General features: G+C 34.5%; 3 protein-coding genes across 3 annotated transcripts; 2 read left to right on the top strand and 1 right to left on the bottom strand.

Annotated features, from left to right (window-relative positions):
- The first annotated feature begins 728 nt into the window (after positions 1 to 728).
- Positions 729 to 4,226, top strand: LOC133310854 (protein TAB2 homolog, chloroplastic). The gene is made up of 5 exons (XM_061511856.1): positions 729 to 1,278; positions 1,409 to 1,478; positions 2,430 to 2,601; positions 2,912 to 3,055; positions 3,860 to 4,226. Exons 1-5 carry the CDS (start codon positions 794 to 796, stop codon positions 4,117 to 4,119), a joined length of 1,131 nt encoding a protein of 376 aa, XP_061367840.1. The 5' UTR covers positions 729 to 793; the 3' UTR covers positions 4,120 to 4,226.
- Positions 4,227 to 7,336: 3,110 nt separating this feature from the next.
- On the top strand, positions 7,337 to 10,199 carry LOC133310852 (cytochrome b5, seed isoform-like). Its single transcript, XM_061511854.1, has 3 exons — positions 7,337 to 7,560; positions 9,513 to 9,579; positions 9,691 to 10,199. The coding sequence occupies exons 1-3, from the start codon at positions 7,471 to 7,473 to the stop codon at positions 9,939 to 9,941; spliced, it is 408 nt and encodes a 135-aa protein (XP_061367838.1). The 5' UTR covers positions 7,337 to 7,470; the 3' UTR covers positions 9,942 to 10,199.
- A 12,209-nt stretch (positions 10,200 to 22,408) lies between these two features.
- Positions 22,409 to 26,599, bottom strand: LOC133310855 (BTB/POZ domain-containing protein At5g48800). The gene is made up of 4 exons (XM_061511857.1): positions 26,374 to 26,599; positions 24,784 to 24,850; positions 23,496 to 24,662; positions 22,409 to 23,176 (listed from the first exon to the last, which is right to left on the bottom strand). Exons 1-4 carry the CDS (start codon positions 26,442 to 26,444, stop codon positions 22,643 to 22,645), a joined length of 1,839 nt encoding a protein of 612 aa, XP_061367841.1. The 5' UTR covers positions 26,445 to 26,599; the 3' UTR covers positions 22,409 to 22,642.
- Between the last annotated feature and the right edge of the window lie 273 nt (positions 26,600 to 26,872).

Here is a 26,872-nt window from a genome sequence, read left to right as displayed (position 1 = left end):
TGACATCTTAGTGTGCAGATTCTTTCCTTATTTTTCTATTTGTTAATTATCCTTTTGTGGCTATTAAAGTATAAGCCCATAAGTTAGGTCTATAACAAATACCATAATGCAATTCTGGTTTCTTCTTAGGAAATATGATTTAAAGCGAATGAATCTTTTCATATCTTATTTGGTATGACTTAAGACAAGTTTATTGATCTAAAGTAATATTAATAATTATTTTCATTCTCTATTTTAATATTTTTAACTTAAATATTATAATTTTATAATTTATCTATGAACAACCAATCGTGTCACATATGAGGATTTATTTCCAATTTAGAGTACGTGGATAAAACTGATCACATAAAAGAAAATATCTTCGGTACTACAGATGTACCGACCACCGACCACTTGATACATCCTTTACTAAATATGTAAGAAAATAACATATTTACATTATACTTACATATCCCTATATTTTTTTCCTTTTTTCATAAAAATGTATCTACTCTCGTTGTACCAAAAATTTGTTCCCTGTAGAGGCCGATATGATTGAATGTGGGCCATATGAATGTTGGGCCGGCTTAATAACCAGAAGAATATTCATACATGAAAGCTTCACAGACAGCTTAACAAAGTTCAAGACTTCAAGGCCCAATCGAATGACCCGAACGGGCACTTCGACCCGGATCATCATGATTACGCTAACCAAACATGTGGCAGAGGATAACCACCTCAACTACACAGAAACCTGTCTCTTAAAAAAACTGATCAGTTACGAAGGGAAATAGCCATAGCCATAGCCATAGCCATGGCTACTCTGAGCTTCAACACCACCAGAATCAGAACCCCAACGTTCAAATATTCCAACCCCATCTCCAAATTCACCTCATGCACCATTTCTTCCAACAAAAAAAGAAACCACCCAAAACTCATTCACTTTCGAACCTGTTCGGTGTCTGAGAGCTCAGTGTCAACCGAGAAAGAAGAAGAAGAAGAAAAGGAAGAGGTTTTTGAAGATGAAGAAGACGACCCAACTGCGGAAATGAGCTATCTTGATCCAGAAACTGACCCTGAGAGCATATCAGAGTGGGAACTGGACTTCTGCTCCAGACCCATTCTTGATATCAGAGGGAAGAAGGTTTGGGAGTTACTTGTTTGTGACAACTCCCTCTCTTTGCAATATACAAAGTATTTTCCAAATAATGTCATTAATAGCATTACTCTCAAGGATGCTATTGTTACCATTTCTGACGAGTTGGGTCTCCCATTACCTGAAAAAATTCGCTTCTTTAGGTAACTAAATATTTGTCATTCTATGTTAGGTTTATAGGCATGCATTTGTGTGTGTGTGTTAAGACACTCTTTTTAATCAGTGTCCTTGTTAGAGTAAGGAATTATGATTAGGTGTTTTGTTGCTTTGTAGATCACAGATGCAGACAATTATTACGAAAGCGTGTAAGGAGCTTGGCACAAAACCTGTTCCTAGTAAACGGGTGTGTATGACTTCAATTTTTAACTGTGACTGCGAAATTTAAGTGCTTAGCAGAAAACTATAGGCTTCCCTGCTGGTAGAAATGAGTTAGTTTGAATAATGACTGATAGACCCTACCTGGCAATAAGCCTACACGGTCTTTTAATGTGACTGACAAAGCTTGAATCGAAAAACTTAATTTGTTGATTAGATGAAGGTGCCAATAATAGTTTGTGTCTATGTACTATTAAAGGGAAGAAGTAGTAAGTAAACCTTCAATTTAATTATTTAACTAATAAAAAGGGCAACCCCTCTGCACAAGGCTCCCTGATTTGCAAGGATAGGGAAGAGGGTCACTTGTAAGCAGCCTTAACCTTACATTTTTGTAAAGAGGTTATTTCCCAAACTCAAACCAATAACCTTTCGGTCACAAAGAATAACCTTACCGCTGCTCCAAGGCTCGCCCTTTAATCACTTATCTACTACATCAACATTAATATCACATTTATCTCAAACTAGTTGTGGTCGGTTAATCACTTATCCACTAATTGAAAAAATTAAATTAAATTAATTTTTTAAGTTTTGTGAATAGATATTAATTGCAGTATCCCATGATGTAGAAAATTGTCAACAATGGCAAGAGGAAGCAATGCCAATTGCTATATATCTAATACTTAGCGTTAGCTGACTTAGAGCATGTAAAATTTGGTTTATTTCGCCTTGTTTCATTTTCAAAATTGCCCAGAATGTGGTCTGTATGCAAGTTTTCCCAAATTAATTTCACCTCTTGGATGTTATCTGTGGGGTGAAAGTGAAATGCCTCTGTTACTTACGTGCATAAAATGAGGAAGTAGAAATTCCATGGTATACTTAGCATCTTATATTTGTAAATTGTAACCATTTTCTGAGTTCAGATATCCTTCTCAGGGGTGCCCCAGCATATATTTTATGTGGTTTTTCTGATCCTTTTCAGTGCTTGTCGTTACTTCTATGGCTAGAGGAGCGCTATGAGACAGTATATATGAGGCATCCTGGATTTCAAAAAGGATTCAAGCCTCTTTTGGCACTAGATAATCCTTTTCCCATGGAACTTCCAGAGAATCTTTTCGGGGAGAAATGGGCATTTGTCCAATTACCTTACTCAGGTATAGAGGCAGCAGCTTGCATGTCATCTGTTTCACAATTGCTTGACAAATTGATAGCCTTCTCTTTCTCTCTTTTGATAATTAGTTTCTCTCAGGCACAGATTTTTCGTTTCATTTATCAATGTCCTTAGTTTGTTAATACTAGTTTAAATAAGAGATACTAGCTGCATTACATTGATTATAATGGTCACATTTTCAAAATCCCAAGGCTTTTCCTGTTACTTTTATCACAAGGCTAATATGTATGTTTAATACTTTGAATTATTTTAGTAGGATATACCTCTCTAACTTTCAATAATCTATTTTAAAGCTGTTCAAGAGGAGGTATCATCCTTAGAGTCAAGCTTTATTTTTGGTGCTGGGCTAGATCTTGACTTATTGGGTATCGAAATTGATGACAAGACATTGATCCCAGGACTGTCTGTTGCATCTTCTCGTGCTACAGCATTAGCAGGTATTGAACCACAGATTTCCATATATATTCATCTTGTGTCCCTTACCAACAGATTCTTTGTATTAATTCATTAAGAACTAGTTAGGTTTAAAAATGATTTTTATGCATGGAATTAATGAATTACCTAGCTGGTGACAATCTGTCAGATCTTGTATGTATCAAGCAATTTGATATGAGTTACTGAAATATGTTGCCAGTCAGCATTAACATTTCCTCTACCTGAGTAACAATGCATATATAGGTCCATATTAAAGTCATACAACAAGGTTGTTGAAGAACTAAAACCTGTCTTGAGCTCAAACAGTATGCAGCACCGAACTGCAGACACTAATGATGTTATCATACGCTTCTAATGCACTAGAGTACATCCAATCTTTAACAATTTGCTAGCTAAGGGAAATATGAAGCTCATATACACATTAACCAGAGTTTGGACTATAATTTGGTCAATTAGCTTACCAAAATTGTGCAAAATTCTATATAACTGTTGACAAAAATGCTGGATTGCGTCCTCAATAAGATTTGTGGACTAATAAGGCTAAATAGTGAAATAAGCGTTTTTGTCTTAATGGAGTATGCTTCTTGGGTGTTAACTTTTACTTGGTGGATATTCTTAAACATTCATGGATAGCAGAACGCTGTGAACTTGGTTCACCAAGTATATTTGAGACCTAAAAACCTGGTTCTTTTAGCAGTATTGTAGCATTTTGCCTCCTATAATTGTCATTTTCTTTTATCCAAAAAAAAAAGTGTCTTCTATATAGTCCTTTTAATATAGAAACCCCTCACCATTTACTGCCACAGCTTGGATGAATGGATTGGAGGTTTGTTCTGTGGAAGCAGACACTGCTCGAGCTTGCCTCATTCTAGCTGCTGGAATTTCTACTCGGTATGTATATGCCACATATAACAAAACTCCTGTGACAACTACTGAAGCTGAAGCTTGGGAAGAAGCTAAGAAAAGTTGTGGAGGTTTGCATTTCCTTGCCATCCAAGACGACTTAGATTCTGAAGATTGTGTTGGCTTCTGGCTTTTGCTAGACTTGCCATCTCCACCTGTATAATCTTACAAATGACTATGGTTGAATGTTCACTGAACAGGAATATTATGATAGAATTATGAGATTCCAGAAGTTTTTCTTTGACCCCAAATCAAATTCTACCTAAATTGACCAACTATTGTTTTGCTGCATTGCCATTCTCAACCTTTTACTAGATTTTTTTTTTTTTGGTGAATTTTACTAGATTTTAACCCTTTTAAGGGCCCGTTTGGATGGATTTTTTTTATCCAGAAGTTGCTTTTTTTTGTTGAAAAAAAGCACTTTTCATTTTTAGTTCGTTTGGATGTCTGCTTTTAAAAAAAGCAGAAGTCACAAAAAAAGTTAAAAACCTACTTTTTTGTGAAACTAAAAATTTTAACTTTTAAAAAAAGCAGAAGTCAAAAGTCAAATATTTTTTTTCAAAATCTAAATATTTTTATAAAATTATAAATAGCTTTAACTTTTGTAAAAGAGACTTCTAAAATAAGGAAAAGATAAAAGTTACTTTTTTCAAAAGTGCAAACAAACGGGCTCCAAAAAATGTAGGCTCGGAGAATATTGAAACCTATTGTTGCTTTAACAAAACAAAGGGTACAAAATCTACCAAAAAATAAATAAAAATAAAGGGTTCAAATTTCAACTTGTTATTCATTTGTTTTGCTTGGTGTTTTTTGTTGAATGGAAATGGCTAGTGGGTGGAGCCAGGAATTTCAACTTGGAGTTGCAAAAACCAATTTTATAATTTTTTGGGAGCCAAAAATGAAATTAAATGAAAAATTATTAAAAAAACAAAAACTTTACAAGATGGTGTTGAGGCGGCTCTTTGACTAATTGGGGTTTTTTTTGTGATTCTAATTTATCAATTTGATATTTGGTTTAAGGTATTTACCAATGGAGGTCATTTAGTGACGCGGGGGGACCCAACGTCACTGAGTGCCGCTACAATCCATCCGCGTCACTCACATTTTTTTGTTTTTATTTTTATTTTTATTTTTATTTTTATTTTTTTTCTATTGAGTGTCGCCCCTCCCCTGGGGCACTCACAGAATTGTGCCAAGTGGCACAATTTTGTTACTCCTATTACCGTAAAACTTCGGAAAGCCATAACTTTTAACTCGGGTATCTAAATCAGATGCTTTTTTTTTATTTCACATAACTTTTGGAGATCTACGCAATGACATCTCATTTGACATATTTTATCTTTCACAAACATAATTCAAATCTGTAAAAAAGTGTAATTAGTGTTGCAAATTTGAACTATATTAATAGAAGATAAAATATATCAAATGAGGTGTCATTGCGTAGATCTCAAAAAATTATGTGAAATCAAAAATAAAATCATCTGATTTGGATACCCAAGTCAAAAGTTATGGTTTTCCGAAGTTTTACGGTAATAGGAGTAACGAGATTGTGCCACTTGGCACAATTCGGGGGGCCCAGGGGAGAGGGCGACACTCAATAGAAAAAATAAAATAAAAATAAAAAAGTGTAAGTGACGTGGGGGATGGTAGCGGCACTCAGTGAAGCTGGTCCTCCCGCACAGCATCACTAGATGACAACCATTGGTAAATACCTTGAATCAAATATCAAATTGATAAATTAAAAGAATAAAAATTCCAAATGGGTGAAAGAGCCGAGTTGAGGCTTTTGGGCGTGGGCTAACGCACTCCCTTGACTTGACTGTAGTATGTATTCATTTATTAAAATTAGAAGTACCTGACGTTATATTATTACATAAATAAAAAAAGAGAGAGAGAGGTGGTGAGCTGGGGGTGGGAATAAATATATTTAAGGCAAAAGTTACTCTTATACTACATGTGATAACTTTCTTTTTTATACACCCTTCGATAACTGTGTCATCTTTTTTTTTTCAAGTGATGGAGGCCACAAATTTATCTCTATGACATGAGATAACTTATCTCCTTTAACATGAGATTAATAAAATCCTATATTTAAATAAGTGTTTTTCTTTAAAAGAAAAAATGATGCAACGAGAGATGGGTCCTAACTTTTATTTCATTTCGTGGGCCATGGCCCATATTTGCTACCCTATAAAATTTTATGAGAATATATTTATGTCATTTCTCTCTCAAATTTCAATATATTGTAATAATATTGATGACAAAAATATGTTTATTAAGGAAAAAGTATTTGTCATTTTAAATGAGATAAAGTTATGTCATTTTAAGAGAGAAATAGACACAAGATAATTTTTTATTTAAAATTTAAATTTAAATAACCAACCACTTTCTCTCTAATATTTTTCATTTCTTGTGTCTATCTCTCTCCTAAAATGACAAACATCACACCCTTCTATTAATGGTTAAAAATAAATTAAAGTTTTTCAAATATTTATTTTTAAGAATAAATAATTAATATATTTCCTCAAGAGATGTTATTTAGGAAAAAATATCCGCTACTCCGTGGGTGATTTGTCAATGACACTTTATTTTTTTAAGCCATTAAAATTGATTTAATGGTGAGAGGTTTAAGTAATTTACATGAGGTAATTAACTTCGAATCTCAATGTCTTTTGAGAAAAACATAATAATATTTTACAAGCATTCTTTTTTTATGAACATGGAAAAAAAGTTATCATATTATCATTATTGATAACAAATTTTATATTTTTAAATTTATAGAGAATAAAAAAAATCACGCCAGAGATATGAGAAATACTTATTATTTGACTGAATTATTTTAATGACACTTTTTAAAGTAATAACAATTATATTATTGATGATCTTAACTTTTCCTTGCCATAATGGTTTATTACTAATTTGTATCAATCATAAAAGTCGTATCCTAATTAATATTTATATTAAATGATGAATAGGGGTTGGAGAGAGAATAAAATTTGGAAGGAACGAGCAAAATTATGTCATGTGACAACAGAGTCGCAGTTCCTCTACCGATCGTGTTAGAAACTGGCACATATTTTAATGTCCAAGTCCAACACAATGTCATTAATTGACCTGGAAAATACTTTTAAGGAATAAAAAAATAAGTTTTATTAATCTCCTTTCATATCAGATAATTAATTATCTTATGTGGTAGAGAAAAAATGGATGGTCCCACCATTACAAGAAAAAAAAAAAAAAAAAAAAATGGAGTACGAAAATCAAAGTAAGAGAAAATGAAATAAATTACCTCGTATAAAAAGAAAGTAATATTTCCATAAAAAAAAAATAAGTTAAGTGAGAAAAATGGCTAAAAGGGGTTGGTATGACAAACCTTCCCAACCTCACCAACCCATTACCATCATCAACCAAACAACCACCCAAAATCTCTGCTATTAATTTTTCACCAACCACCATCTGGCTCTTATTCAAAGCCTCTCAAGCTTTGCACTTTGTAAGTGAGAAGGGCACAACAATGGGTGGGGAACGTACCAAGGTCTTCACTTTGGCTGAGGTCTCTCACCACAACAATTCCAAAGACTGTTGGCTTGTCATTCGTGGCAAGGTAATGTTGTCTTTTCTTATTTTTCCTTTCTGGGTTTTCACTATTTTGTTGTTGTTGTTGTTGAAATTCTAGTGTTTTTAGTTGAATGGAATTTTCTGGGAATGGTTCGTTAGAGATTCAATTGGATTGGTTGAGATTCGCTTTGTTTTTTTGTTTTTGTTTTTGTTTTTGTTGAAATTAACTTAGTTAGAGGACTAGGATTAATTAGATCTATCTAAGGGCTGTTATTTGTTTTGATTGAGGGATTCCATCCTACTTAAAAGTGATTTTTTGTTGTTGTTTTTTATTTTATTTTATTTATATATTTATTTTTTTAAAGAAAACAAATTCCTATATGTAAGGCTTCCTGAATTGGGTGAATTGCGCATGGCTGAACGGTCGATTATACGCAGCCATATCTTACAATTACAATTTTTTGCTAAAGTGTTTCCAGAACTTTGAACTCGTCACAAGTCACAACGGTTATGTGGCAAGGTTTCTGTTTCTGTTTCTTTTTTCTTTTTTTTTTTCCAGACAGCAAAACCGTGTTTCTACCTGAAGGAAAACTATGTTAGATTTCACCTAGTCACTCATTTTAAGTCAATATAAGTTATACTTCCAATGTTGATCGTAGATCAAATTTATATCTAAAGCTTCTGATTTATTAGATACTTGAACCGTTAGATGCAAGCAAATTAATAATCAAAAATTGATATAAGACTTTTATTCTTACATTGGTGTGTGAGAATATCCTGCTCCATATATATATATATATATATATATATATATATATATGTATGTATGTATATGAGGTAGGATCCTTTGATCAAATTTGATTTCACCTGATCTAAAAACTGTTAAATCATAAAAGACCAATGATGTCACATACTTACAAATCAGAGTTGTTGATTTTTTTTTATCTAATGGCTCTCAAATGATGTGTTAAATTTCAAATTTGACACTGGTATCAAAGAATCCTACCTCTCTCTCTATACATATATAGATATATATATTCAAAGAATCCCTTTGGGCTTGAAGCGTGGACAATGCAACAGGCCCAGCCTACCGTGAACCGCGAGGCTTTGATACCATGTAAAGAATCTTGGGATACACCACCCCAAAAGCTAGCTGGGAGTGCCCAAGGCCTTATAAACTTCATATTAGTTGCACATACAACCAATGTGGGATATATATCTCAACAGATACCATGCTACATTTCATGTTCTTGATCATGATTCCATAATGGAATGTTTGAAGGTTTTTTGTTATTACCATCTTACTGAAATAAAATTGAATTTGGGTGCGATTTTTCTCAAATGGAGTGGTGACCATTAATGTTTAGGTATGTATATTAAACACACTTTCTGCTACTTTGTGTTAATCATTACCTAGAAAGCTTGAGGTGGTAAACAAGGAGTCAAGAGTAGATTTCAAACATTAGGAGTAAGTATTAAGCTTTCAGCTTGTGCTTCTTTCCTTCAAGGTTGACTTGTAACTCTGGAATCAAGAAAAATCTTTGTATGTTTCTCCATTTATATTTGTTGTATTTCGCTTCTTTCAACTTGCACATGCTTTTTATTATACAGGAAGCAAAACTTTGGATCTCTGACTTGGATTTACTCACCCTTGCCATTGTCTCTGTGCAAGTGTTCTTATCCATTTTTAATGTCTTTCTTTACTGAAATACACAGTCATAAGATGTAAGAATGGTTGGGATTCATTTCTCATTCTCATAGATCATAATCATATCTGGTGAGTATATGCTAGGGAGATACTGAGTCATGAGCCTATGGAGTTTTAGGAAAAAAAAACCATTGTGCCTTGTTTGAAGACTTGAGCTTTTAAGTAAGGGATCTAGTGTATAAAATTTAATCCAAAAGTTTTAAGAGCTAGGTCTTCAATCTGTTATTTAATTTGGAATCATGTGCTGGTGGCCTCTGTTCCCTTACCTTAAGATATCTTCTTTGGAACAGGTTTATAATGTGACAAAGTTCTTAGAGGACCACCCTGGTGGGGATGAGGTGCTGTTGTCTTCCACAGGTATTCATCGTTATCGCTGAATGCACTTAATTTTTCGTATCTCATGGTCTCAGCAAATTGAGATGTTTGTAAATGTCTTTTGATAGTTGAAAATGACACATGCTTTTGCAGGGAAAGATGCAACTAATGATTTTGAGGACATTGGTCACAGCACCAGTGCTGTAGCAATGATGGATGAGTTCTATGTTGGAGACATTGATTCATCAACCATCCCCTCTAAAGTTAAGTACACTGCTCCAAAACAACCTCAGTATAATCAGGACAAGACACCCGAGTTCATCATCAAGATCCTTCAGTTTCTAGTTCCTGTGCTAATCTTGGGTTTGGCTGTTGGTATTCGTTTCTACACCAAATCAACATAATCATTCAAACTGCAAGAGCACTTGATTATAGGCATTTGCAATAATATGTTAGTGCTGGAAGACCCCTACCTGTTTTATTCTTTCGCCCTTCAATTATGAGGGGTTGCTAGGATATTCCATTTCTATCTGCCTGATGATATTGCGCTTGTTGCCTTTTCAGCCTAATTTGCTGTTAAATATCTGATTGTGTTTCTTTGTCATTGACATGCTACAGGAACAGTTTTCTGTAGTTTAATCTTTTGAAACTTTTGCTGGTTCCTAATAAACTAATTAAAAACTTCTTTTGAAAGCATATTATCATCATGTTTCATTTTCCTGCATAAACTTTTGATCCTAGTGGTAGGAAGAAACTTCTGAAATTCCTTTTCTTTTTCCTACCTGTTTCCAAGGTTGTCAAACTCGAGATTCTACGCAAACTCAGAAGGGTGAATCAAAATCGTAATTCGCAGAATTGTAACACTGATCGTAGAATCGTAACACAGGACACAAATTATATTTATAAATATTTATATGCATATAAACTAATATAATAAGCAAATTTAATTCAACCAACCAACAAGCAATTTAATTGTTATTGGACTAATTTTATTTTTTTCCAGTAAATGTAAAACAAAACAGAGGCAAAAAAGAGAGAGTAAAAGATACGAAACGAGAAAATAGAAAAATTAGAAACGAAACGAAACACTGATTGTGTCGTTATATACTCAAGTCTTTCCTAGTTCAAGGAAGAACGACAATTCATTGGAAGTTATAGTTGTTGTGTGGTGTGAAACAAACGATGTAGAAATTAAATTGAGCAGTGGCAAGAATTGATAACAGTAAAAAACACAGTGAAATGATAAGCGAAACAACAGTTAAAAGAAGAGGAATGGATACAACTCTTCTTGTGATGGGAAAAACGTGAGAATGAGAGTGAGAGAGAGTGGGGGTACACGATGGGGAGAAAAAAAGTGAGTAGAGAAGGTGTTCATTTTGGCTTTTAGAAAATATCTGAGGGGAAAATACCTTTTTGCCCCTCCATCCTTTTCTCACTCACTTAAGCCACTTCTCTCAAAAAATAAGAGGAAATATATAACTCAAAATAATAACATGTCATGTACATATCAAAATAGCAGTTAAAGTCATGACTATCAGGTCAAATAATAACCCTCTTATGGTCTCTTGCCATGCGATGCCTTAGCACCATCAGCCAATGTACCTGAAATGGTAGTCCCCTAACGCAGGGTGAAATAATCATCTTAGCAAGCTAGGGGTCCTTGGAGGACTCCTCCACCCCCAGGTTCACTTCAGGCATAAAATAGTATAAAAATCATGTATGCATCAGAATATGTATATCCATGAATGTAAGCAATAATGAATCCTATTGGCCATAGAATACAACATATATGCATTACACAAGGAAACCCGTCTTGCAACATACCAGCGCAAGGAAACCCGTCTTGTACTATGCATAAGGAAACCTATCTTATACCTCTCGCACAAGGAAACCTATCTTGTGTGACACACAAACATACATACGTATACATGCATTATATATCAATCTTTTACAACATACCATATATCAAAGAACTATCCTCTTCCGGAGTTTAGTGGAATAGAAAGAGGATTAACCCAAAGGACTGAAAGCTTACCTCAAGTAGGCTTCCTCTTTTACACTTTCTTGTAGTCCAAGCAATCAAGCTCACAAGACTTTCACTCCAAAACACCCTATGCTTGACAACTTAAGGTCCCAAGTCCAAATGGCTTATTCACACAAGATAATGTCACCAATGCAACCTATTCAAGGTATACCTCCATTAATTCAACATGCATATTCTAATGTATTCATATGTCAACACTTTCAATTTCCAACAAGATTTAAGTTTAAGACTTACCAAATTCTTGGAAATTCAAGAATCTAAGCTTGGTCACTTGGTGGTTCTAATGGGAGTTCCTCCATCATCGTTTCACTTGGTTCACCACTATCAATTTAAACAAGCATAGACATCACCAATGATATCCATTTCCAAGACTACACATACAAGACACCTATACTTGATTTTAAGTCCTATTTATCAAAGTATTTTAAATGGCGATTTCATAATTTTTTCTTTTACGGGAACCAATTCCAAGCATGTTTAACAAAGGACATCATATACAAAATAACCTCTAACACCTCCAATCATCAAAATTTCGTGGTATTATTGACATACAACCTAATTTTCTTGAAAATTCATGAAAATGAGATTTGAGCGGGGGAAACTTACCACAACCCGACCTAGAACAAAAGGGGAGGAGTCCCCAAGCTTTCTTGCACTTGAAAAACCCTCAAAATCATCAAAATCCTCACAAACTCGTGGCTTTGAGGAAGAAATATCTCACTCCACAATGAACCCCAACCGAAAATGAGCAATGGGTTAGAAAGAGGAGAAGATGTGAAGTGATTTTGGCTATGGAGTAGTTGGATTTCGTTGTGCCTAGCTCAATCTACCAGCTTTTGAAGTTTTGCTCTTTTTTTGGTTATGGAGGAGGTAGCCTGCGGGAAGGAGAAGAGAAATGGGAAAGGAAAGTATGTCTTGGCTACTTTAAGTGGATTCAAACTAATTCAGTGGGTACAAATTTATCTACGTCGCTCACTTAACTCGATTTCTAACTTGACACATTGATTTTTAATATTTTTATAGTAATATTTACTATTTTATTTTTAACTTCCGAGCAACTTTGTCTACCCATTAATTGTAATTTTTAAACTTGTTTTACAAGATGACTTTAATTCATTTTAATTAGACTTTTCATCTATTTATTTTTTAATATTTATCATAAATTCCTTAATCCATAATTACATGTTTAAGTCATTATACCGAGAAACCATTTGCACTAACAGAGTAAGGCCATTCATGTGTGCATGATAAGTGTAAGGGGATATGTGTATTAGGGAATCATACACTCCACATGGTAAGTGTCTAATGCCTTGCCGCGCAGCCATTTGGGCTAATTGAATAAGATAAGTCGGCCGGTTCAGAACAAATATAATACTCACGAAACAAATTGTATTGCATTAAAATAAAAAGGACAAATATTCGTTTATTGAAACCCGGAGATCAAAAATATATTTGTTAAGAAAAAAAAAAACCCGATTTACTCAATTTCTCTGTCCTTTCTGAGTAATCGTTTTGGATGAATCTCTCTCTCGTTTGTTTTGCGTTCAAGCCTTCAAGGAAAAAAAAAAGGAAGATAAAATAAAGAGCTTCGAAAACCAGAATCATGTCTGTGTTTGCATGCGGGCTCTGTTTGCTTCAAGTATTTGAAGACGATTACCGGTAATCCTTCTTTGGTAAATGTAATTATCAAGTTTGGTAGAAGGAATAAAAATCAATTCTCGGATATCCAAGAATTACCGGTAATTTGATTTATAAAGAAAAGTCACTATTCAGATTACCACAAAAAATAATATGGTAATTCGGAATACCAATCAGAATATCAAGTAAAGGGAAAGCACAATAATAAATTTTGAGACAAAAATACCCCAATATACATAAAAATCTAGACCCAATCTATTAATTACAAAAGTAAAAATAGTTTGGGGTTATTTTTGTAAAATAACCTCATATTCTAAGTCATATTTCGTTCTAAACCAAACATGAAATCAGTAATTTTTACTCAATATTTCCGGTAATATTTTGGCGAACCAAACACCTCTTTCGTAAGATTCCAAGTAAACTCAATTTCTACTGTATTCCCATTAATCATGATTTCCGGATACCAAAAAATTTCTCTTGTAAAACACACCCTAATGGTACACATAGATAATGGACATTGACATCATTCGTACTTGGCTTTCTTCCACCCAACATAATGAATTAGTAAGCATAGGCATAGCCAACCAATTTTCTTTTTCTCCATATAATATATTTTATTAAAAAGAATTAATATTTCTCATATTATAATATATAATTTTATCTCTTATGTACACATAAAATATGTAGTTCATGTTTTATTTTTCTTTCTTTTCTCCTCACATGACCCTCCATGAGCCCCATTTACTTTTATATGATAAGGGATTAAAGTTTTTTATGTTATAACAGATAAAATTATCTCCTACAATATGAAAAATATTAATTCCTTGGAAAAAAATTATATTTACAAACTTTTTGTTTACAAACTCTTACAAACTACATTATGTCTGACTGATAATACACTCTTGAGTAGTGTATTACCGATCAGACATAATGTAATTTATAAATTTTAATTTTTTTTATCAATATAACCTCACTCAATCCCTTATTACAATTCCTTCATTGCACTTTCATTCCTCAACGTTGTTTACTTATTTAATATGTTATCACTCTCTTGACAAAGACTAATTTATTCCGAAAAGATATTATGCTACTTGTCACACCTTTCTCCTTAAATTATTAGATGAGTTGAAATCCCATTTTAATTTTTTGTACTTAACTAAAGTTTTACAAAAAAATCTTTATAAATTTGTGTCAACGTAATTTCCATTTGATAAATTTATTTTCCACCACAAACTTACCATTATTAATGTGATTTTTAAAGCTTTAGTTTATTTACTCGTATCATCCTAGCATATCAAGGGGTTTCTGTTGGATATGTAAACTAGCTGTGTTTATAGAAAAAATAACAGCATGTGGTAGGAGATCAGTGTGCACAAGAGGCTCAAAGCCAAAAGGCATATGTGTGTGCACAATGACCGCTAGAAAGGTTAGGGTTTCCAAAAACATACATATTAGGCTTAATCTTTTATTTATAAAGAGATTTTACTCGAAGAAGGGTAAGATTCATTTAAATTTTACTTGAAAGTGGATAAGACCCATTTAAAATTTACCTAAAGGTGGATAAAGCTCATTTCACAAGGTAAAAAGAGGGCTATTGTACGAGTCCAGCATGTTACTCAACTCCTTTTTAATTTATTTATTTATAAATTTTTAGGTGTTAATATGTAATTTGTTGGGGTGGTTCCTTTTTTAACGCTGTTAGATGAGCATGCATCACATTTATGGGTGTATGGTTCAATATTTGCCCAACCACCTTAATGAATCTTGCCCACTAATAATTGAATAAGATTCTGGAAAAAGGTGAAGGTTCCCCTCAAGTTATAAATACACACGAAGACCTTTTGTAAGAGGTTAAAGAAAGTGAGTGAAAAGCTGGGAGCTTAGAAGTTGAGGGTACCTCTAAAGAAAAGTTTGAAAAGTGACATATTTAGAGAAGTTTGAGAATTCCATCATTGTTAATGATGCTTGAGTGTACCTCTAGTGTAATTAGGGAAGCTTAAATCTTTTGTAATCTTTCTTTTTCATAGTGAAAGATTTTTTGGACTAATGTCCTATGAGTTTTACTTTTCTGCATCAGAGAAAGTTTTCCACCTTAAAAATTTGATTGTATCTCTCGCACTTTTGCACTCTTTTTGTTTTTGCATGTTGGCCGACCTGATGACTACAGTCCGACATCTAAGTGCCGAGCTCCGACCTCAACCTCGACCTGTGAATCGCTTCCGCACTGAATTTGAGGGACCCCGTCACAGCATAATTGACTTTCTAATGAGTTACAATTTCGCCTTTGTTACAAGTGGATCAAGTGTAATCATATACAGTACATACGAACCTTCAGCTTTTACGGAGAGTGATGATATATGGTCCATCTTGAAAAGAGAACGATTTGGACATATAGGCACGCTTGTCGCCATAGTCAAAGCAAGAATATCTTTGCATTTCGATGTTGTTTGGTATATAATGTCTACAAAAACATGCAGAATGAACAACATGATTCTTAATTATATTGGAGTTTCAGTAAGGAACTATTGAGTCCCACAACACTAGTACAGACAAAAAGGACAAATTTGCAGCAAGAATTTCATGGTCCTCGGTCTATTATTTAGAGGTATCTTACAAGGTTCCTATTTCATTACTGCAGATTCAATGTTAAGTGTTAACAATGCTGACTTTTTGGAGATCAATTTTAAATTTCAACCATGCCTTTTGGTGTTTGTTAAAGTCCACACAGTTTTAAAAAACAGTTTTTTAAGTAAGGAATGCCTATGGTGATTGGAGGGAATTTCTATGTCCAAAGGGTATTTTTTTTTTTTTTTTTTTTTGTAAATAAAGAGGGGTTAAGCCCCAGAAACAGAAAGAAATTACAAATCAGAAACTAACAAGCTAGACATATTTCTAGCATCAGCAACTATAAGTTCCATCAACTGAGGAGGAGGATCTTTAAAAATCTTGAAATGGAGATTATTAGTCTGCCCAGCTTTAGCTAACCAATGAGCACATTTGTTGTTTTCCCTCTTGGTATGAACAAGATGAATAGTCCAATCTGCTTTTAACCATAATCTCAATCTGCTAGTGACTTGAGAGTCCCTAGGATCTTCATGCTGCTCCTTTAACATCTGGATGGCTTGGCTAGAATCACATTCTAGCTCTATTCTTTTTAATCCTGTTCCCCAAAGCAGTTCCAAACCTTTCAGTAATCCCCATAATTCTGCATCAAGAGGATTGCAGGAACCTAAATTACAATAGAAGCTTCCCAAAAAGGATCCATTGTGATCTCTTAATATACCACCACAACTAGCTTTTTTCATGCCACTAGAAGAAGCTCCATCACAATTCAACTTAACCCACCCTTGCTTGGGGGCTGTCCAAACGCTATCGTTGGAATCACCACGGCGCTGATAAATTCGGGCTTGCAGAATCTGTTGGACAAACATCCAAATTGAAGCCTGTGATTGCTCATCATGACAGAAATGATCTTCATGGATCTCCAAATTTCTCCACTTCCACAAAAACCAACAAGTAGTAAAGAAAATATCCCTCCAGTCCTTCACTTTATTGGAGGACCACATGTTATCGATATTTAAAGTCAGCCAATCCTGCAAATTCGAATTCATAAAGGAATTGGGTATCGAACCTGTAAACCAAGATTGCCAAATTTTCCTGGCATGTCTACAATCACGAAGAACATGAATAATAGTTTCCTCATGATTTGGACAACTGGGACAGACATTTGAACCTCCGCTCCACTTACTGGTTCTACTGCGCACTGAAAGTTTAGCAAGCAAAGTCATCCACATAAACACTTTCACTCGTTCTGGTCCATTCCACGACCAAACTTTTTTCCATAAGCTAGTGTGAACATCTGCTGGGAAGTTCATAAGATTACAGTAAGCGACCTTAACCAAAGAAGTTGAGTAATGATTATTGATCCAAACTAATCTATCCTCCCCATTCCTTGGAATAAGCCTGAGATGATTTGTTACTGCATCAGCCAAATCTGACTCCAGAAATTGATAAACAACTTCAAGACGGAAACCATCATCCACCATGTAATCTGCAATTGATTTCTGACTCTCCTCCCACGGCACCTGATTGCTCGACAACTGCTGCAAATTTTCCTCCCATCCCAACCAGTTATCAGTCCAAAGCTTTACTTCAGAACCATCTGCTATTTCCCATCTAAGACCAGCAAGGAAATTACTCCAACATTTAGCAAGATCACGCCAAAGTTTAGAGTCATATGATTTTGCCTTTATACCTCTCCTTAAGTCTTGACCTCTACCATACTTGGCTACTAAAATCTTAACCCATAAATCATCTTTCTTAGTTAACACCTTCCACGCCAGTTTATGAATATAAGCTTCATTTTGGAGTCGAAGGTTAATTATTCCCAAACCACCTCTATCTTTGGGTTTATACATTTGATCCCAAGCTACTAAATGAGCCCGCCTTCTGCTATCCTGATCTCCCCAAATGAAAGCCCTTTGTATCTGCTCAATTTCATCACAAAACGTTACTGGTAAAAGACCATTCTGCATATGGAAAGAAGGGATTGCAGCAATGACCGATTTCACCAAAGTAACTCGACCAGCAAAAGAAAGGCAATGGCTTTTCCAACCATCCAGTTTTGAACGTATCCTATCCTTGATAGCTCCATAGTCTGCTTTAATATATCTCCCTTGTTTAACAATAGAGCCTAAATATCTGCCAATACTAGAAGTGCGCTTAAAGCCCATTCTGTTGACAATCCTTGTAGCAACTTGAGTATCAGTATTCGGGGAAAAATAAATCAAAGATTTATTTGCACTAACACTTTGCCCCGACATCTCACAAAAGAGATTAATACAATCCATAATCACCTTAGCTTGCTCCATATCTGCTTCCGCAAAGAGAATGATATCATCTGCAAATAAAAGGTGGGATACACTCGGCCCTCTTCTGCAGACTCTAATAGGCTTCCACGAACCCATAGTCACTTTTTCAGCGATCAAGTGGGAAAGCTTCTCAACACACAACACAAAAATATAAGGAGATATTGGATCCCCTTGGCGAATTCCTCTCTGAGGAACTATGCAATCCGAAGCCACACCATTTATCAAGACCCTCGAACGATTAGAAGTTATAGAAGCCATTATAACACCAATCATCCAATCAGGAAACTGAACTTCAATAAGCACTTTATAGATAAAACTCCAACTGAGTTTATCATAAGCTTTTTCAAGGTCCAGTTTGATTGCCATTGTACCTTTCTTTCCTTTTACTCTCCCCATAGAATGAACCAGCTCCTTTGCTACTATAATATTATCCTGAAGCTGACGATTTGGCACGAAGCTAGCTTGGTAAGGAGAAACTAAATTCTCCATTGTAAGCTTAAGCCTATCCACAATGATCTTTACTCATAGAACAAAGTAATTTGTATGTTTTTACTGCCATGTTATTATTTTTATTTTAATTTCAGATGATGAACAAGTTGCCATTGAAAGGTAATTATGAGGCTTACCGTAAAAGGAAGAATTTTTATTTTTTATTTTAATTTCATGTAGTCATTAGTCAGTTGAAAGAAATAGTTGTTGGATATAAAATCATTTATGTGCCTTTATCTATCAGTTTAAACTTTAATGTAATTATTTCAAAATTACACAAAATAAAAAATAAAAAATAAAAAAATACATAGAAAACGTAGTATCTCTCTCCATTATTAAAAATATCTTTGCGGTGTATTATTATTTAAGTAACAAGTATATCATGGGGTCTTCATAATCTTCCCCACCAAATGGAGTTTTCTCCACCAAGGATATCAGTGATGGATGGATATCATACTTGTTGGCATCAATTGGTGGTCTGACGATGCTAGAATTAGGCCTTGTGAAAAGAGGAGCAAGGATTGACTCCATCAATTCATCCTCTGGTGGTGGATTAGGAGCTGCCACCTCGGGTTCTGCTTTTGGCTCTGAACTCGAGGATTCCTCTTGCTTTCTTAGCTTGGCTAGCTTCCTATTCTTCTTTGCAGTCTTCTCGGTTTCTGGATTAAACTGTAAAGATTCACGGTTAACTTTACCTCGCATAAAAGAGAGAAATCAAATCAGTAACAAAAATAAAAATAAAATTCCAATCTCAAAGATCGAAAGTTAAAATTAATGTTGGCGTAATTAATCCCCGACAACGGCGCCAAAAACTTGTTGCGAAATCGGCAAGTATATCGTTCGTTTCAAGTAATAAAAGTGATAAGTAAAGATCGTTCACTCGAGGATTAATGCACCAACTACTAATTTAACTCTTCCCCTTAATTTGGAAAAAACTCGGTTTGATTGTGAAAATATTGTCAATAGAAAATTAAAGACAATAAGAATTAAACGCATTCAATAATTATCAAGAACGTCAAAGAAAATGTGAATAATTGAATTTGTAAAAGAATTGCAGTCAGGATGCACTTCACCTCCGATCCTCCTTTATATTCCTAAATTGAATTTTATAACTAACTAATTTATTAGCTCAGACAATTCATTATTTCCCTATTAAATAGTTGAACCCTAATGTCTTAGTGTTTTCAACCCTTTAACCCAATTAGAATCCTAGTGTCCTAGTAATTCCTCTTGAATTAAGCATTAAACAAATGAATCTAAAAGTCCGCAATCTATGTAAGCCTATGTCTAGATCATACACTGACTGTTATTCTACCCTTGTCTAGATTAAAACCCCAATATTTCTATTGTGAGCTTTAACCCTCAAAACCCTATAATAGAGCGATCAATTCTATAAAGGATATGAAAGAATTAACACAGGTAGAATAAAACTAATAAACTAAATTAATTATAAAAACAATTTAAAAATATAAAAGGATTCACATTGAATCCGTGATCCCAACTACAAAAAGAACTTAGCCAGACATATCTGGCTTTAACAAATCAAAATAATAATTCATAAAAGAAATAGAAAAGAAGAAGAGGATGAAACAGAAGAATCAATGGTCTCCAGTCTTCAACTTTGTCGGAATCCTGATATCCAACGTGAGTCTCCAAGAATTCTCTCAATTCTCTGATTCTCACAATTCTTTCCAGCCAAAGATGCCTTTCTAAGGGTTCTCTGTCTCCCTTTTATAGACTTTTTCCTCTGATTCAAATCTTGATCACATCTCTTGATTTCCATCTCCTTCATATACTTTCTGATATAAGACTTAAAACTGTCATGTGCTTCCCGCGCTACTAGCGCCAGATTGGCGCTGATAGCGTAGGAGTGTTGTCTGGAGGCAGTAGCTTCGTACAACTAGTGTGAATCTCGCGCTGATAGCGTGGTTGACAGAAAATGCTGGCGCTGATAGCGCCAGTGCCACGCTAGTAGCGTGGTGGCACTGTGTTGAAAGGTGATGTTGGCGCTGATAGCGCCAGTGCTGCGCTAATAGCGCGGTGGCTTCAGACTCGTGTCTTTCCTTGGCTATTAATTGCCCTCTTTCTCGTCCTTTTTCCTATAAAAATATAAGAAAATCAGTGACAAGATACCTGATTAGGATTTATCAGTTTAATAGTAATTATAGCCCTTTTTATTCGAGATTAATCAAGATTCTTGCTCTTTTTGACTTAAAATCATATATATGCTGGAGGCATATCATCTCTCTGTCTCTCTCACTTTTGCACTTTTCTTGTTTTTGCATGTGGGCCGACTTGGTGACTACAGGTTGATCTCTAAGTGCCGAGCTCCGACCTCAACCTGCCGACCTGTAAATCGCTTCCGTGCTGAATTTGAGGGACCTGTCACAACATAATTGACTTTCTAATGAGTTACAAATTCGCCTTTGTTACAAGTGGATCAAGTGTAATCATATATGTACATATGAACCTTCAGCTTTTACGGAGAGTGATGATATATGGTCCATCTTGAAAAGAGAACGATTTGGACATATAGGCACGCTTGTCGCCATAGTCAAAGCAAGAATATCTTTGCATTTCGATGTTGTTTGGTATATAATGTCTACAAAAACATACAGAATGAACAACATGATTCTTAATTATATTGGAGTTTCAGTAAGGAACTATTGAGTCCCACAACACTAGTACAGACAAAAGGGACAAATTTGCAGCAAGAATTTCATGGTCCCGTGTCTATTATTTAGAGGTATCTTACAAGGTTCCTATTTCATTACAGCAGATTCACTGTTAAAGTGTTAACAATGTTGACCTTTTGGAGATCAATTTTAAATTTCAACCATGCCTTTTGGTGTTTGTTAAAGTCCACAGAGTTTTAAAAAACAGTTTTTTAAGTAAGGAATGCCTATGGTGATTGTAGGGAATTTCTCTGTCCAAAGGGTATTCTTTATTCATAGAACAAAGTAATTTGTATGTTTTTACTACCATGTTATTATTATTTTTTTTTATTTTAATTTCAGATGATGAACAAGTTGCCATTGAAAGGTAATTATGAGGCTTACCGTAAAAGGAAGAATTTTTATTTTATTTTAATTTCATGTAGTCATTAGTCAGTTGAAAGAAATAGTTGTTGGATATAAAATCATTTATGTGCCTTTATCTATCAGTTTAAACTTTAATGTAATTATTTCAAAATGACACAAAAAAAAAAAAACATCGAAAACGTAGTACCTCTCTCCATTATTAAAACTATCTTTGCGGTGTATTATTTAAGTTTTCCTTCCATTCTAAGGTAACTCTGATGAGAGGAAGTGCAGTTTGGCAATTTTTACTTTATCTGGCTTTGGTATTGTTGACAACTTCTTTAAGAATGACACTGTAAAGAACCAATCCCTCACCCAATACCTTAAGGTTTTGGGTTGAAGTGGTTCTTTACAGACACTGACACTTGTTTATGGTAACAACATTTACAGAGATAAATTATTCAAATATTTCTGTTGAAAGTCAAATTACAGCCAAGGATTTTAACATACAAAACTTTCAGAACAAGAATATCTCTCTTGCAGTTTTAGCTATATATGGTGCTATTAGCATTTACAGAACATAACGAAATTCAAACTGCGGAGAGGTATCGGGTGCGTGGCTAGATGATGTCATTCTTTAGGAACTCAAATGTGATTAATCATTGACATATTTGTTATGAGCCTGAAAATTGAAACATCACAAATTCTAATCCAGAAAACAATCTCTCTGCAAATATGCAATAGTAAGATTACGTACAAAGATTATCCTCTTTCCACCCTGTTAAAAGTACTTCAAGTAGAGATGGGACATAACTTAGTAACATTTGATTTCACATTCATGTCAACATTTTATACATAATATATAGTCAAACAAAGCTAATCTGCAAGCAAGAGGAACTTCCTAGTTGAACTAACATAAAAGTGGCCAAAAAGGAACAAAATATAAACAAAATGAAGTAAAATGTCACCATGAGCATAACTTACAGTTTGCTGAATGAGTAGGGTGAAAAATACCAAAAGAAAAATAGCAGTTAAACGTATATCTACTCTGTGCTAACACAGGTTCTCTCAATCACCTTTGAATTTGTTCTCTGAGAATTCCTAGATGGAGAACTTGATCCTCTGGAAGAACCATGTCCAAAGATGCTAAGCTTACTGATTTTTTTGGAGAAAGAACTCATAAATTTACGAGATCCGGACTTTGCCATATCCCTCTTCATGCAAACATGCTCCCTCTCTAGATCATTTAATCTCATTCGCAGTCGAGCCAACTCAAGTTTTAGCTCACGGTTTTCTCGTCTCAATGATGCATAGTTGTCTCGTGGAGACATTGCTGCACTTAGTGCACCACTACTTATGCGCCATGACTGGTGCATTGGCTTGTGGTCATCTTCCCCATAGGAACTTGACAAAGAATTTCTAAGTCTTAATTGTTCAAAATATAGAACTTGCACTATTGATTGGAGAGGAAGGCGCTCATTTTGTGCAGCATGTGCTCCAGCTTCTTGAGAGAGTTTTTGGAAATCAATCAATTTGCTTAGTTTCTTCCTGTCCAAATCTGATAAACCTTGATGAGCCTGAAAATGCATTACAGAAAGCATTAGTTTTAAATTGCAAAATTTTGCTTCTTGCCTCTGGGAAGATTTTGAGATTATATACATGATGTTTACAACACAAGTTTGATTAACACAGAAAACTTTATGAATGATGTGCAAAGAGAAAGTGTTTTAAAAAGAGTGTGTTTAGGCAGATAAAGAGAAAGAGTATATATCTGACATGAAATGGGAATTTTCTTTAGATCAAATTCAACACAGCAACAGGTTTTAAGTTAACTTGTTCACTGCTGGTAGCAAAATCTTGTACACATATCATCAAAGCAAGGATAACAAAACATACTTTTAAGTAAATATCAATTGCTCGATATAGGCCATCATGAACAGTGCGTGCATGTGCTGGCAAGGTTTCTGCAATGACCATAAACTTAGAAAGCTTAAGGTTTGCATCAGGGGCAATTTCAGCAAGGTAGTTGTCCACTAATTTGGACACTTTAACTAACGCAGTTTGGGAAGGAGAATGAGGGCTGTCAGATTCAAAAACAGAAGCATCTTCTAGATCTTCTTCACTATCATCCTGCTGACAGAAGTTTACCAAGATTCTATGAACTGTATCAACATCAAATAAGGTATCACCTGCATGCCTGAAAGATGGAATCAAAACATCATCAAGAGTGGCAACATCTAGCTGTGATCCAATCCTTCTTTCAAGGTCAAGTCTAGAAGCAATTGTACAATCAAGCATCACTGCACTTCGAAGAAGCCCGAAAAGGAAATTGATTGGAACAACAAGTTTCTCAATAGGCAAAAGGCTTACAATGGTCTCAACCACAAGCTTCTCATGCAAAGTTGAGTTTGAATCAACTTTAGTCTGGCTAGATGGATTCCACAAGCAAGATTTCTTTGTCAATTCTTTTTGTGCATAATTCACAAGGGAAGCACCAATGCTCTCTGGCCTAACCCCACGGCATTTCATGGCTGTTATGACTCTTTGATACATGTCAATTCTTAAAATAGAAAGATCTTCTATCCACCAGTCACCATCACATTTGGCTTGCCTGCTCATGTGTAACCTCCCTGAGCTGCTATACTCTAACCGCGAAAAACTAGAAGCTATTTGCTCTGCACAAGTTTTTGATGCTATTGCATCAATGCAGCGGCTAACTATTCTTAGCTCATCAGCAAGAGGAAGTAGGCTTTCACACTGTTGCAAGACTTGAACACACATTTCAAGATTCTTGCAAACAATACTATCAAGATATTCCTCGGCACGCGATCCAAGATTGTCTTTTGAGAAATCTTCTGTCATTTCAAGGTAATCAGAAACACAACATAGCTGGGCAACATTTGTGGATGTTATCTCAAAGTTAATACCATAACAGAATTTGGCAGCCAACTCAAAGCATTCAGCACCTCCCGGTAGATTAAGAAGCTCAACTCTTGAGATATCAGAATCCCTATGTTCTGCAACTAACCTCCTTATTCTCCCACTTCGAGAGACAAGAGGAAACTTCAGACACAAAGTAATAACAATTAGAACAATCACAGACAGGGACTTCTGCATAGTAATTGTCATGTCTTTATTAAGAATCATAAAAAAAAAATTCAAATTAAACGAGCTAAGTACTTGCCTTGTGTAATGAAAATGTTCCTCCATTCACTTCTATAGTTATATCGCTTGGTACATCCCGAAAAATCCTACAAAAGGTTAATGGGTAAATCATTCTAAAGAAACAGTTTTGTTGCAACTATGAACTTGTGTAATTCAAGACTAACTTGGGATTTCAAGAGTTAGTTAGGAACATCACAGTCTCTTTATTGACTATAATCTCTTTAAAAGAACATATAAGCATGTAAGAAAATGATTTATTCTTTGCTTAGAAGGAAAAAAACACTCATAATCAATCATAATAAAAAGGTATTAATACCAACTAGGCAATTGCTTTGGAATTAAGATGTACATAAACATGTCCCTTATTTACAGGCATAAATGGCAACACTTCAACTTTTCTAAAAATGACAAGAAGCAGAAGAAATGAATAAGGAAAAAGTTATATGAATATAGCAAAACTGAGTTAAGTGGGCATACATTATTCAAGAACAAAAATGGTAGCAGTTTTGAAGTCCAATTATTAACTTTTTTTTTCAGTAAATGATATTACCTGCATTAATTCCGCAAAGGACCAACTAAAAAAGAAAAAGAAAATAAAATTGGAATCCTATTAATCTTATAGCTCAATTAATTAAATTATGAGATGAGTGTTTCTCATATTACAGGAGATAAAATTATCTCCTATACATACAAAAAAATGTGTTGGGTCCATGTTTTCTTTTTCTCTCTCTTCTCTTCACATGGGCGGAGCCTCACCCATTTTTTATGTGTATGTAGGAGATAAAATTATCTTCTACAACATGAGAAACATTAATCCCTCAAATTATTAAGATAACAACATCAATAACAGGCTTTATTGATATGATCATTGTCTGGCACTCTGGCTTAATAAGAAAAGAAAGTGCTCGTCAATATGTCCCTTAATCGAGAAAGAAAGAAAGAAAGGGAAAAAGTTTAAATCAACTTATACTACTAGAGATAAAATAATAACATTTACTATAAATACCATTATACCAGCTATAACAAAATCAGAATCATAAATAGAAAATACAGTTCACAACGATAAGAAGGATGGTGTTGTAATGTATCAAGATGTCCAGATCAACACTTTTAGCATCCAAATACAAAATAAAAAGCAATCCCATGCTCAAAGGAGAGAAGGCATGATATTTCATTGATAACACAGAAGATAAATGGTTGAGAAACATATAACATCATCTCATAACAATATTAGAACAGATCTCCTATCATTCCTTTTAAGTTCAGTAACAATAATCTTTAGCAGAATTCAAGTGATTAATTAGCATAATTATACTAATACATGACAGGCCACAGACCAGATGTTCAATAGATCACTACTAACAACACAATAAAATATTGAACAAAGAAAAAAAAAAAAAAAACTAGTCAGTGCCCATTACAGTAATAAGAATATCACAACAAAACAACATATGCACAAACAGAAAGTCACCCTTCAAGTAACAAGTTTTCTATGAAGGAAAACAAGAAACAAGCAAAACCCAACAACCTTGAACTCTAGAAAAGGACAAGCATGGGTAATTCACAGCATAAAAAGAAGAGGACTGAGAAAGCATGAAAAAAAACAAACCATTCATTGTATCTTTGGCGCGTACTCTTGTTCAAGGACAACTGCTGCTGCTGCTTTTCAGTACGGTCCATAGGGTGTGAGAAAAACCACCAAGGATAGTAAAACAGAACAGAATGTGAAGTGAATGATAAAAGTGCAGTAGTACTAGTAGCAGTAGTTGCAGTGGGTTTAAGGTAGCAGTGAAGTGGGGAAAGAGAGAGAAACTCAGTTGAAGATGTTCCTGTTGTGAGAGTTCATTGGTCATTTTGGTTAAACAGGAGTTGCTCATTGCATAGATTGCAATTCTCCAAAGCTATGGGCCTGTCTTGTGGGTCATGCTTTGTCATAATCTTGGAAGAGATTTAGACTATTAATATATTTATAAATTAAAAAATATATATATTTAAAGTAGACATTTTATCATGTATAGTGTGGTGCTATATTGCACCGACATCGACACGACACATGACATGATATTTTGATATGTTAATTTTAAAAAATATTAGATTTTGATACCTTA

Source organism: Gastrolobium bilobum, unplaced genomic scaffold, assembly GCF_033153095.1.
Source record: "Gastrolobium bilobum isolate Gb01-03AN ecotype WA unplaced genomic scaffold, APGP_CSIRO_Gbil_v1 utg1262, whole genome shotgun sequence".
In the NCBI taxonomy this organism is placed as follows: Eukaryota; Viridiplantae; Streptophyta; class Magnoliopsida; order Fabales; family Fabaceae; genus Gastrolobium; species Gastrolobium bilobum.
This window is presented reverse-complemented; position numbering and strand designations above follow the sequence as displayed.

Excerpts from the sequence above, each read along its gene's own strand:
- LOC133310854 (XM_061511856.1), top strand. The coding sequence starts at position 794 with ATGGCTACTCTGAGCTTCAACACCACCAGAATCAGAACCCCAACGTTC. Across the intron at positions 1,279-1,408 it reads GAAAAAATTCGCTTCTTTAG|ATCACAGATGCAGACAATTA; the intron begins GTAACTAAATAT and ends GTTGCTTTGTAG. Across the intron at positions 3,056-3,859 it reads TCGTGCTACAGCATTAGCAG|CTTGGATGAATGGATTGGAG; the intron begins GTATTGAACCAC and ends TTACTGCCACAG.
- LOC133310852 (XM_061511854.1), top strand. The coding sequence starts at position 7,471 with ATGGGTGGGGAACGTACCAAGGTCTTCACTTTGGCTGAGGTCTCTCAC. Across the intron at positions 7,561-9,512 it reads GGCTTGTCATTCGTGGCAAG|GTTTATAATGTGACAAAGTT; the intron begins GTAATGTTGTCT and ends TCTTTGGAACAG. Across the intron at positions 9,580-9,690 it reads GGTGCTGTTGTCTTCCACAG|GGAAAGATGCAACTAATGAT; the intron begins GTATTCATCGTT and ends ATGCTTTTGCAG.
- LOC133310855 (XM_061511857.1), bottom strand. The coding sequence starts at position 26,444 with ATGGACCGTACTGAAAAGCAGCAGCAGCAGTTGTCCTTGAACAAGAGT. Across the intron at positions 24,851-26,373 it reads CGCCAAAGATACAATGAATG|GATTTTTCGGGATGTACCAA; the intron begins GTTTGTTTTTTT and ends AACCTTTTGTAG. Across the intron at positions 24,663-24,783 it reads GAACATTTTCATTACACAAG|TTTCCTCTTGTCTCTCGAAG; the intron begins GCAAGTACTTAG and ends TTGTGTCTGAAG.